The sequence below is a fragment of the Harmonia axyridis genome, chromosome 1, assembly GCF_914767665.1.
Source record: "Harmonia axyridis chromosome 1, icHarAxyr1.1, whole genome shotgun sequence".
NCBI lineage: Eukaryota > Metazoa > Arthropoda > Insecta > Coleoptera > Coccinellidae > Harmonia > Harmonia axyridis.
The window spans coordinates 9,348,366-9,360,699 of NC_059501.1; the positions used below are offsets into that span (position 1 = coordinate 9,348,366).

General features: G+C 36.1%; 2 protein-coding genes across 8 annotated transcripts in view; one reads left to right on the plus strand and one right to left on the minus strand.

Annotated features, from left to right (window-relative positions):
* Positions 1 to 12,334, plus strand: part of LOC123688953 (disks large 1 tumor suppressor protein) — a 742,726-nt gene that overhangs the window by 392,502 nt on the left and 337,890 nt on the right. The gene's annotated exons all lie outside the window — the stretch shown is intronic.
* Positions 3,078 to 4,837, minus strand: LOC123688969 (larval cuticle protein A2B-like). The gene is made up of 2 exons (XM_045627743.1): positions 4,713 to 4,837; positions 3,078 to 3,750 (listed from the first exon to the last, which is right to left on the minus strand). The coding sequence occupies exons 1-2, from the start codon at positions 4,722 to 4,724 to the stop codon at positions 3,163 to 3,165; spliced, it is 600 nt and encodes a 199-aa protein (XP_045483699.1). The 5' UTR covers positions 4,725 to 4,837; the 3' UTR covers positions 3,078 to 3,162.

The following is a 12,334-nucleotide window of genomic DNA, read 5'->3' on the forward strand; positions in this document are numbered from 1 at the left end:
GTTCTTAGGAGTTCCATGTGGAGACGTAGTTTACATAGAAGCGTCTATAAATGGGAGAATGGAATTTCCATATATTCATTGAGAGATGATATGATTGATTCAACTCAATTTTTTGGCGAATGAATGACATACAGGTGATTTTAGAATAGGGATACTTATATTCCTCAGGTGGATTTAAGAATTAAAGAAAGATACAAGAAAACACTTTTTTTTGAGCGGTCGTTTATCAATGCCCCTATTCGAGAACTGTTGTGTGTATATAATAGAAACTCAGCTTATGTTTATTAAAATAAGTGGGGTGAGTATTTCGAGGTTCGAAGGCAAAGTTATTTCTTGAAAAGGAATTTTCACAAGAGGAGAAACATTTTCCATTAAATTGGAACCTTTGTAAGACAAGTGTATTATTTTTAGGAGCAATACTAAGTGAGGTTAAGACAATAGAATTCAAATTTTCCTGCTAAAATTTCGAAATTATAGACAAATTTTGCCTAATTCCGAAAATTTTAGCAAATTTTCAAAACTTTTGATCTGGAACTAAGGGTATGTTGCAAATATTTGATCTCATCAGAATGATCCTTCCTTCAGACGCCTTGATAGAAATTCAAGTTCAATATTCAGTTATTCGACTAATTTGTCGTATTGTAGACAAATTTAAAAATGATTTTTTTTGCACGTTAAATGAGTATCAGTACCAAGTATTTAGTCGTACTTGGTATGACTTACAAATTCGTCGAAAATACGAAGAATAATGAGTCAATTTACTGAATAATGTCGTCCATGAATAATTCTTAAATTTCTTTCAGTATTCACAAATTAGCACTGATTTTGATGAAGCAATTCAACAATTTTTAAACGCTGTTGCCGTTTGTATCTTCCTTTGATGAAGTGGAATAACCCAGTGAACATAAATGGTACATAAACTTCAAAAAAAGTGTACACAGTGTTGCCATAATAACTATAACCACTTTCAGTTTTATCATAGATATTAGAAGTTAGACTTAGAAGGACTTTCTCATAGGCATATTATATTTGTAGTGCGCTATTTAAAGGAACGGTGAGTCATATAAATCTATATCTCGGGATATAATATGAAAATTGAAGAATCGCCTCAATGTAGAACATAGTATATTCCTCTTAGCATTAGTAGTCATATGCAGAAGATGTGGACAAGATATTTTCAAAGAAATATCAGGTGCATCTCAGCGTTACTCCAAATAAAATATTTTTCATTGATCAATAAAAGTTCTAGCGCAGTAATAAAAGTTCTAGCACAGCAAAAATGTGCTTAAACCCCAAACGACATCCACAATAGCTATTCACCTGTTAATCGCTGAAAATCCAATAGCCACTGCGAAATTGAAGACGAACTACCTTCTCAGCAATGAAAATATAAAACCCTCGCATTTAATCAAATTGACAGCGATGTATTCAATAGAGAAACTTGAATCTTATTCTCACATTTTACCTAACCGCAGCTGCGGCCGTCTTTCTCACAACCGATTCGAGTCGAATGAAACTTATTGAATTTCCATTACATCTTGTGAATTCAGCGTTCTCAACGGAGCGAGAGACGTTTTTTTTTCGAAATTCTGAATCGATATTGCTCCCGCCGTCGCAGCCTCCTCAGATTTGACGGATTTGTCAGACCTAATCCCTTATTTTCCTCGGGCACACGAACACCATAAATGGTGGGATTTAGGGGCACAAATCTACATTGAAAACGGATATTATGGCGGCGAATGTTTCGTCACCACCACGTCGAGGAATAATTTGTTGTCGCGACGAAAGAGTGGAAACGGAAAAAAGCTGAAAGGCGGTAATAAATCGAGCAGGGCGAACTTGATCCACGTCCACATGATTCATTTTACAAAAATAAAATCGGATTAATGGTTTTTTTCGAAAGGCGATTCATTCTTAAGAGGGAACACCACAACGTGGCTACTCGGTTCAAAACGAAATTAGAAATATTTATTCTTACAAATTTCAATGGAGTTTTCACATGATTTCCTCAAACAATAATCTACATGCAAGGAAGTAAATATTTTCAATTTGGGAATGAAAATAAAAAAAAAATTGGTAACTTTTCGTTTTTCGCAAAAAAAATTGATGATATGTACTTTGCACAAAGCACTTATACATATAGGTATTATTGAAATATTCGTAGAGAAAAACTACAAAAATCATTACAAAGGAGTTAAAGCTATAATTACATGAAAGTGATCGAACAGTGCTGCATCTACTTATTTACTTCGTACACCGTACAAAGTTTGGTCATCACACACTGGCCCAGGAGCGCCAAAGGAGAAATGTTTGGGTACCAAAGTTTGAAACGGGAAAAACCACGTGGTGGTAATCCCTCTTAATTCGATTCTTGGTAAAATGAATCATGTGAACATGGATCAAGTTCATCTTGCTCACTTTATTACCTTATCAGCTTCATCAGCTTCTTATATGAAATGAGTAACAGTGCCATGGAGCTTTTCAACGTTTACGGCATATCAGATACATATAATGTAAACAATAACATCGACAACTGAAATCCTCGCTGAGATTGCTGTCTCTTAGTTCTAAACTTGCAAGAGCGAGAAGTTGAAGAAGAGTGAACAATCAGTCTCAAGAATTTTTTATAGCAGTCCTTTATGTCATACTTTAAAGAACACTTTGGCCAATTCGTCTCGTACATGCTTCATATTTTGTTGTTGATTTCCGCTTCATGTTCAAAAGATTGCATCAAATCGATCAGAACAAAAAACTAGCATGCGAAATTTTGTGCAGAGATTCCATGTACAAATTAAGGCAAGTGCCTGACTTTAAATTCAATTTTACTGAGATCTTTTGAGTTGAAGAGATTTTTATGGCTGCAGAAGACGTTGCACCTTTCACATAGATGTCAATGAGTCACGCAAACATGCTGAATTATAAGGATATTTGAGTGTTATAGTGAAATAATTGAAAAACAGTGAAAGGCTTTCAAATAAGCGTATGAAATTAGTCAATAGTAAACTAATTCAAATCGAATACACCACATATCCTGAAGGCATCGGATGAATTCATTCAGGTAAATTAAAGAATATGTATTATGCTGATGAACATTTATTGTCCGATATGAAGAATAACAGAATTTACAATATATACAAGCCAATAAAATGCAGAATCTTCAGATTATAACGCGGCATAGGTCAAGGGAGCTGCCACCCTCGCTAATCCACCTGGATAACTCAAGGGTGCGGCAACTGCGTATTGAGCTGGGGCATAGTAGGGAGAGGCGAAACGGGCTAGAGCCGGACCTGCAACTACTGGAGCTGGAATTCCAGCCACTCTAGCGGCTACAGGAACGGCAGCGGCGATTGGGGCAGGAGCGGCGAATCGGGCTGCTGTAACTACTGGGGCGGCAACGGCTGGTACTGGAGCTGCTACTACAGGGGCGGCTTTAGCGACAACGGCGCCAAGTGGGTATTTGCTCACGACTGCGTTGAACCCGTTGATTGGATCGGCGGTGTAGTCCACGATACGACGAGTACCATCGGGTTCCACCAGAGAGTATTGGCCCTGAACGATGTTGCCGCTTCTGCTTTCAACCTGGTTCTTGAAGTCTCCGGTTACGGTGTCTTTGACGTCGTAGGCGAAGGAGTATTGGGGGTTTGGATCAAAGGTATCGTCGGATAGTTTAGCTATCACCGCTGGACCCGCCACTGCTACTGGAGCTACACCCGCTTGAGCCACTACGGCTACGGCTGCCAACAGAACAAGCTGAAAAGGAAGAAATGAGTTACTGTAGCTTCTAGAGAGATTCTATTTATGATGAGGCTGCTTTCCTTGAAGAATATAGAATGAGAGGTTTAGAGGAAATTTTTAGTACCTATAAAACTAATTTCGAGCAGTTGAACTACAAACACAAACTGAAAGTAATGTGAATTGTTCATTGAGTGAAAATATATATAGGATATAAGATGAATGCAAGAGAGATACACTTAGATGAAATAATCATATCGAATGGAAATAATGAAACTAGGAAACGAGAGTTTCACGAAAATTCAGCATAATTATTTCTTTGATGGAGAACAATTATTGGTAATCTTAAAGTTGATTATCGGTAATTGTTCACAGTTTCTGCAGGATGCTATTTTTGTTCTCAATTCCAATCAATTAAGTTCCACATCAGGGAAATTCCACTGAAACTCTAGGCCTATAATGATACTAAGTATACGTTTATGTTTTATAGGTCTACGTTATTTTGTTAATAAATTTACCGAAATCTCCTCATTTTCGGTTCCTAATTTTTATGAAATTGAATTTATTTTCATGTTGACGGTACTAAGTACTTTATGAGTCGCTAAAATCACTCACCGACGCCTTTTGTCTAGTAAACTTAACGTACTATTTTGACAAAATATACCGTAAGCAATCCAGAAACCTGGATTCATATGAACAGGAGAGACACCATAAAAGATATTCGACGCAGAATAAATGAATCGTTTGAAATTCAACTATAGGCCTTTCCAAATCTATATCCGATAGTAAAAAAATCGTGTCACACTGAGCACCGTTTGAAGTTGAAAAACTTGGCACATATTCCATAAAATCAAACATAACTTGTATGTGTTCTCCAAATGCACAAAAACCGAGCTTTCAGAAGATCACAGCACAACACAATTGATAACCGAATTTTTGTTTTTTTTCGAAACTTTATACTTCACAGCACTGGGACCTACCTTGAATGCCATCGTCTCGAATAAATCACAATGAAACAGCTGAAGATTCACTGATATCGAATATCGAATTACAGATCGCTTTTATACTGCTGTCAAGAAAGTTCCGTAGGTACCATCGTGCGACTACAGAATTTTAATTGATGTGCATTTGTCAACACCAACGGTTGGTACATTAATTTGAATGAAGACTTATTCGGTTATACGCGAACGCAATATTTGATTAGTTTGGCCGAATTACCGAGAAGTAGAGTGCCAGGTTCCCGGACATTTGAATTAACGTTTTGACTTTACAAAAAAAATCATAACATTTTTGCTTCATTATTTTCAATAATTATCATTTGCAATAGTTATTAGTAGAAATTTTCAACTCTCCCCTGAAATTTTGCGCCCTTTTAGTTTGGGAATGTGCAAAAAACAAATATCGAATAAACAAAAATCATATCTATTTGCTTTTCAGAGCTCTTCTCTAAAAACTTAAAAATTTATTTATTAAAATAATATGTAGTTAAAAATACCACATTGATGCTCCAAGCTGAAGAACACAATGATGCTTATATTTCAAAGGTCTAAGGAAACATTATTTCTCGGAAACATAATCATGAAATTGGGAAAAGCTATATGTTGGTACTGAATGCTAAACTTTTTGAATATTCTTGAAGTTCTGGCCCTGTTAGTAATTTATTATTGAATCGTTCAGATTTTGAATGACCCAGGGACAATACAGGTTATTAGCGAAAATGTGCGACTAATCTCAGGTGGTGATATTTCATGGAAAAATAATTACAGTTTGGCTTCTGTTACCAAACTAACGTTCTTCTAGAAAACTGACTATTTATTTATTGCTCTCAATTTTTTTTTCAAACAAAAATATTGAAAAATTTTCAGTTAAAACAAATTTAATTGAGTTGAAATTGAAATGGAATATCGAAAAGAAATGAAGAGATGGGAATAGTTTAAAATTCATGTTGTATGTGTAATAGTATATTCTAATACAAGAGTATTAGACGATATTTTCTCTATTTGAGTCAAGATTTGTGAAATATTGTCGAAATTAAATGTAAAATTCAGATTATACATCCTAGTGACATTTGTATTGTACCTTGGGAGTTGGTGTGATTGCTACGAAAATTGACAGATTATAATGAATTAGAATTCAAATCGTATGTTTTGAATTTTGAAATAATTTATAACGCATTAAATTCGTGAATTATGTCTGACGAAATCGATTTAACACAAAAAAATAAAGAGAAATTGTGAATAATGTCACAAATCATTTCGCTAAATCCAAATTATATTATATTGACACTTGACGTGTGTGGAATTTTGATAGGATTGGAAGTCTGTTTAGACAACCGCAAAACGAAAAATATAACTGAAAACAATGCTGTAATGAGTTCATTACAGCACCGTTTTTAGTACTGTAATGAATTCATTACGATACTGAAATGGAGAAAAATAGATTCCAATTCAATATCCCCCATTCTATTCGCAAACAATGCTCTAATGAGTTCATTACAGCACTGTTTTTAGAACTGTAAGGAACTCATTACGATACTGAAATATAGAAAATAATATTTTGTCGAATATTAACTCAACGACAAAAAAAATGTATTATTCTGATGGACAACCCTCACGACGTATCCTATAATTCTTCAAGTTCTTTCTCTCGTAAGTTTTCGTATTTACGACACAGTGGACAGCAATACAAAAAAACTGACATTGTGTGCAAATGACGTAAAAAAGCTTCAGCCTCCACGTCATTTTTACAATTTCTTGTAGTTCCTCGTAAAATTATTTCATACATTCCCCAATTCTCGTAGTAAAATATGTGTTATTTCTTCATTCGCAAATGTAAATATCAACCCATAATTCGTCGAGATATCAAAAGCAGATATTAAAAAAAAAATCTGGACACTAGAGGGTTTACATTCTCGTCTCCTTCAATTCCCACTGGAAATGCGGGAATTTTACAGTGCCCCGTCACATTCCAACAATTTTCCGCTTTGGAAGAAATAAGAAATGGCCGTCATTTATTTCTCTGTCCGTGGAAAATCAGTGTTTCTATTTTTTGGCCCTTATTTCGTCTCACCCGGGGGACTACTCAGCTTGGATCGATCCATCCATCTTGCTTGAGGGGGACAGCACTAACTTATAAGCGGAATATTTCGGGACGAATATCAACTTTATGGAGTTCTCCACGGTTATAAAATCTTTTTTTTCCATAACGACTTGAAACTTTTATAAGGAGCATCAAATTTTCAATGTGGGTAAGTTCATTTTTAATCCAAGAGTACAAAGGCTCTTTTCGCTACCAATATGAAAAAAAACAACGAATGAATATTTTTGTGAAGAAAGAAGAAAAAACAATGATGGAGGCACTGATGTTGAATCAGTAGCTTTCGCAGGAGTACTATGGTCTTCAAGGGTGCAATTCGCGTTGAATGACGAGCGTTCAATTGCTTTTGACTTGACGTCAATGGATTCCCCATTTTTGATACTTTTTTTTCCTGGCTGCATGGCATTGAAATAAAATAGGTAATGAAAAAACTCTCGTTCTTCATCTCTATTGCTCCAAAACTATTAGATCCCCAGACTCAAAGATATGTATTTGTTTCTTTGCATAATCTCCAGAGATGTAACCAATGTCTCCACAAGTTTTCTGCGATACGTTTCTATCCGCTGTTTATCAACAATGTGGAACTTCTTTCTGTGTTATTCCCTTCTGTCATATATTCTTTTCCTACCCTGATATCGGACAATATTAATGGACTTATTCATTGCAGTAGGCTGCGAAAGAGATATTGTTCCTTCAGGCGAGATACTCCCCGTTGGGAATATGTCCAAAAAAGTTTTTGTTCCATCTTTCTCCTATTTTTTGCTGAAGAGGAATGACCAATAATCTGTCGAGATAAAGGTTGTTTTTCTTCTTTATTTCTTCATGTCTACTTTTTGTAGATGATCCTGTGATTCAAAGGCGGGATGTGCGTGGAATATGTTCCATTCGGTGTGAGAATTCATTTTTCTGGTTGAAAGGGAAAACACACAGTATTTCTCTTGATATTTTCACAAAAAACTCGTGTTCAGGTTGTATGATACGTGAGTACATAATATGTATGGATTGAAATTCATCGGATGCCTCAAATTTGTTAGAAATTTTTAAACTTAAATTAAAAACTAACATTATTTCGAATCATTTGATATTTTTCCAGTTGAAAATCAAGAAGAATTTCATGAAACGTATAGAAATTTTAAGCTCTACCAACGGTTACGAATCCTATTCGATTATCCCTTCAAGTATAATAAGTTCAATATGTGCTAAAATAAATCATAACTTATTTGCCGACAATATTTTTTGAAATTCAGTTTGATATTTTTCTAATGCTAGGAGTCAATCAATAAATCAAAATGAAATGCCGAGATGTATTTTGATTTGATATGATGAAATTTTTGAAATGTTCATTTTAAAAAACCAAACTTTCAGTACATGGATTAAAAAACACAAATCTGAGATGAGTTAATGTTCTTTTATTGGAGCCGATATATGATGGTTTATATATCGAAAGTGACAAAATCGTACTTTACAAGTACTTGGTAATTTTACTTCAAATAAGTGAAAATTTTGCAGTCACACTTCGCAAAACTAAAAGATTTTTGGGTTGTTGTGAAGCACTTTCTCGGCCGGCAATATTGATACTGGTGAAAAAATTCGAGCGGTTGAGACAAGTTAGTGATGTGGAGTCGCTCAAGAATAACTGAGAATTTTACTGCTGTAGCCTATAGTGTTGAAGAAAACGCAGGTTTATTAATTCCCAGTTGATCTTCGGAATAAGGCATTCCACAAACGACATTGCATCGTATTTTGCCAAAACACTTAGGCATTTTGGCCTCAAAAGTTCTTTCAACACAAGAACCCACATTGGTCGATCACCGGCAACGTCGTATCTTCGCTTATTGGGTCCTTGGAATGTATCAAAATTATTCGGATTTTCATCGAGGAATCATCCTCAGTGATGAGGCCCAATTTCACCTCGGAGGCGCTTTAATATGCAGAATTGTCGCATTTGGGACTCGGAAAATCCAAGAATGATTGTTAAAAATCCTCTCTATGGTTAGAGTATCAAGTAGCATTCATAAAAAAATCTTAAGAATCAGAAATAAACATTTCCATCGATAAAAAAATGTACTCAATGAACAACTTTCTGCTAAGAGAATACTTTGAAAAGCGAATTCGCAATATAAGATATATTCTCAGTCATCAGACTAGAAATATCTGTTGATATGTTTTCTAGGATGAGAGATCCTAACATGAAATTATTGAGGAATATATAGTTGATGTCATTATTGAATACTACAACGACAAACAATAGAAAAGCAAAAATTTCAAAATACTACATATTTCATTTTATTATACAGGGTGGCCATTTGAAAACGAAACAGACGAGATTACAGACGAAATAAAGTTTTTCGATAGAAATGCTCGTACAGGTCGATTTCTGTTTCGAAGGGGACAATTTAAGATGTAGGTTACGGACGCATAGCGCTTCAACCCTTGCTGCTACAACCTTCACCCCAAAATTTTGAATAGGGAAGATGGAGTGAGTGATACCTCATTTGAAAGGTATTTTTATACTGATTTCAGCACAGTAATTGTTTTTTCATTTTATGCATTAGTTCTCGAAATATTCTCAACTAAGTATTTGAAAATGAAGTTGTGTTTTCAAGGCACTTGTAGTGTTTTGTGAAAAATCGACATTTTGAGCTTCAAAACAACCATGACTGTGGCTTCCTTCCTAACTAACTAACGCATGAATATTTCGAGGACTAATGCATAAAATGAAAAAACAATTACTGTGCTGAAATCAGTATAAAAATACCTTTAAATTGAGGTATCACTCACCCCATCTTCCCTATTCAAAAATTGGGGGTGGGGGTTGTAGCAGCAAGGGTTGAAGCGCTATGCGTCCGTAACCTACATCTTAAGTTGTCCCCCTCAAAACAGAAATCGACCTGTCCGAGCATTTCTATCGAAAAACTTTATTTCGTCTGTAATCTCGTCTGTTTCGTTTTCAAATGGCCACCCTGTATGTTATGATATCTAATAATCCAATCATGTAAAATATTAACGAAATCTACACAAATGAAATCCACTCTTTGCTTTGAAATCGATTTGTTGGAAGAAATTCAATCTCTCGATGTGTAATATTCTGTAGTCTTCCGAAACTTTCCTGTTCTGTCTCTATATAGATATGGAATTTAATTAACGACAGTATTTAATTCGTTCCTGTCCTTCCTTTCCATTAGTTATAACCTGTCAAAACGTTAACCTGCTAGTCTCGGGTACAATATGCGCCATATTGCAAAGCCGGAGAGATAATAAAAGATCTCCTTTTTCCCCTCATTGACATTTCACTCCACATAGACGATTCTCTTCTATCCAAATAATCGGATCTTAGTGTATCCGGATACTACTAATAATATTATGATTTATAACATTTACCTATTAAAACACTTATGAATTTAGTCATGACATTGATTCGTTTGCTAGGATTTTCATTTCAAAGCAATTATACAATAAACAATTATCCTGAAAGCAAATAAATCTAAAAAAAATTTATATTGTTCAAAAGTTGCAGGTTTGGTTCTATGTAACCTATTTCAGCTACATCTCCTGAAAGTTCAAAAGTTAGAAATATATGCTTCCTCCGGTTAGTCAATTTTATAATGAGGTGAATAATATGTAATATTGTCGACAATGGCTAGGTACCGATATGAATTGAAATTCTCTTATTAGATCTCCTTGTAAGGATATGAAGGATGAAAGCACTACATCTTCTGAAGCAGTTGGAGTTTCATTATTGACAATATATAACAATAATGTTTAACACGATAGAAAGGATATGAGTTTATATAAGTCGAGGTCATATCGAATATTGGCTCTAATGATCAGGATATTTCTTTTATACTCGAGTCTTTTCAATTCAATATTCGAAATAACGAGGTATTGAAGGTAAGATTGGTTTTCTGTTCATTATTTGCAAAAATGAATCTTTGGCACAGTCTTCATTTTTGAACTACATACTAGCAGATGCAGTAGATGATATTAATTGATGCCATCTGCGCTGTCTCTATGAAACCGCAACTTTTGATCGCTTGTGTCTGATCAACACACTAGGAGCCGCGACGTTGAGCGGAGCAGTGAGTCGCCACAGAGCTATGCAAAGTATTCGCGGCTTTTCCGCTCCACGAGGATGCGCATCTCACATCATCAGGACTTCTTCTTGGTTCAACATTTTACGAATTGAAAAATGATGATATTTTAATTCCGAAAAAAGTACCTCCTTGGGCGGGATTTGAACTCATAACCTTCGAATCACTAGTCCAGCGCTCTCACCAACTGAGCCACCGAGGAAGTTGAAAGTTCCAACCGCGTATCGAGGAACCGCTTCTCCCGGAATCAAAAGTTAGTAGTAACCCTAACAAACTATATAGTTCGCAAGGGTTAGGTTAGGTATATCACCAATCATAAAAATTGATATATATGTATAGCTAACACAAGGTCCACATCAAAACTTCTTCTTATTTCAACATTTCTCAAATGGAAAAATTTGTTCCTCATGAAAATTCACATGAACATTCGTTTTACTATTGTGCAACAGACTTCTCAATTTTAGTGCCATCGGATGGATATCGAAGAAACAAAATTTGAAAAGGTCATGACTTTGAGCATTGAGCAGATATAGCCTGTTGTAGAATCATACTCAGATATCTGGACCCTGAAGGTTTTCAGAGAATTTAGTCTCTAGCGAGAGTTAACGTGTCAGCAAGACGAACAGTCATAGCTGACCTCAATTCCTTCATCATGTTGTCAATATAATCGTTTGGGAGCACTATCGACTTCAAATTCGAAAATTACACTCATTAGGGCAAAATAATAGACCGCTGCTCCCCATCAGCAAGCGCTTCAAAAAAAAATCATATCCCACCACCGGATCGACGAGGCGAGAACGTCACCCGAAGTCCTACGTCCTCGCTCGTAGCAACCCCAAGGAGAAAATATCCAGCCGAACCTCATCGCAGTCCTTCCGCATCCGTGGGCGTTTTTATAAATATCCGCGAAATTCACGGATACGGCTCGGCAATAATTCAAGACCGCATAGATCGCAGACATCAGCATTCGGAACATGCATCGGCAGCGCTGAATAGAATATAAGGGAGGACGGCTGCTACGACCGACTCATTTTTACAGCCGCATATAAAGCCCGGGACTCGGCGACTTGCCCTCACCCATAAACAGATCCCGGCGATCGGCGGCGTCTCTATTCATCACGTAGGCAGCCTCACGGTCCGACAGTGTCGCAATCGAAGAAAATACACCCGAGGGTTGAGGGGTGGGGGTAGGTTGTTCGGAGTGAGATGTCGCGGCAGGGAGTTTTCGGGGTAGAGCTGAATTGCCAATCGTAGGGATTTGTTTGGGGGAGTTGATGATAGGTAATTTCGTAGTCGCTGATGGTCGGGATGTGTCGTTGGGATAAGATAACACCATAGAGTTGGAGGGATGAAAGTTTCATCGTTGTCATTGGAATGGAATCAAGGGGGAATCTACTAGAGGATATCAGCATTAT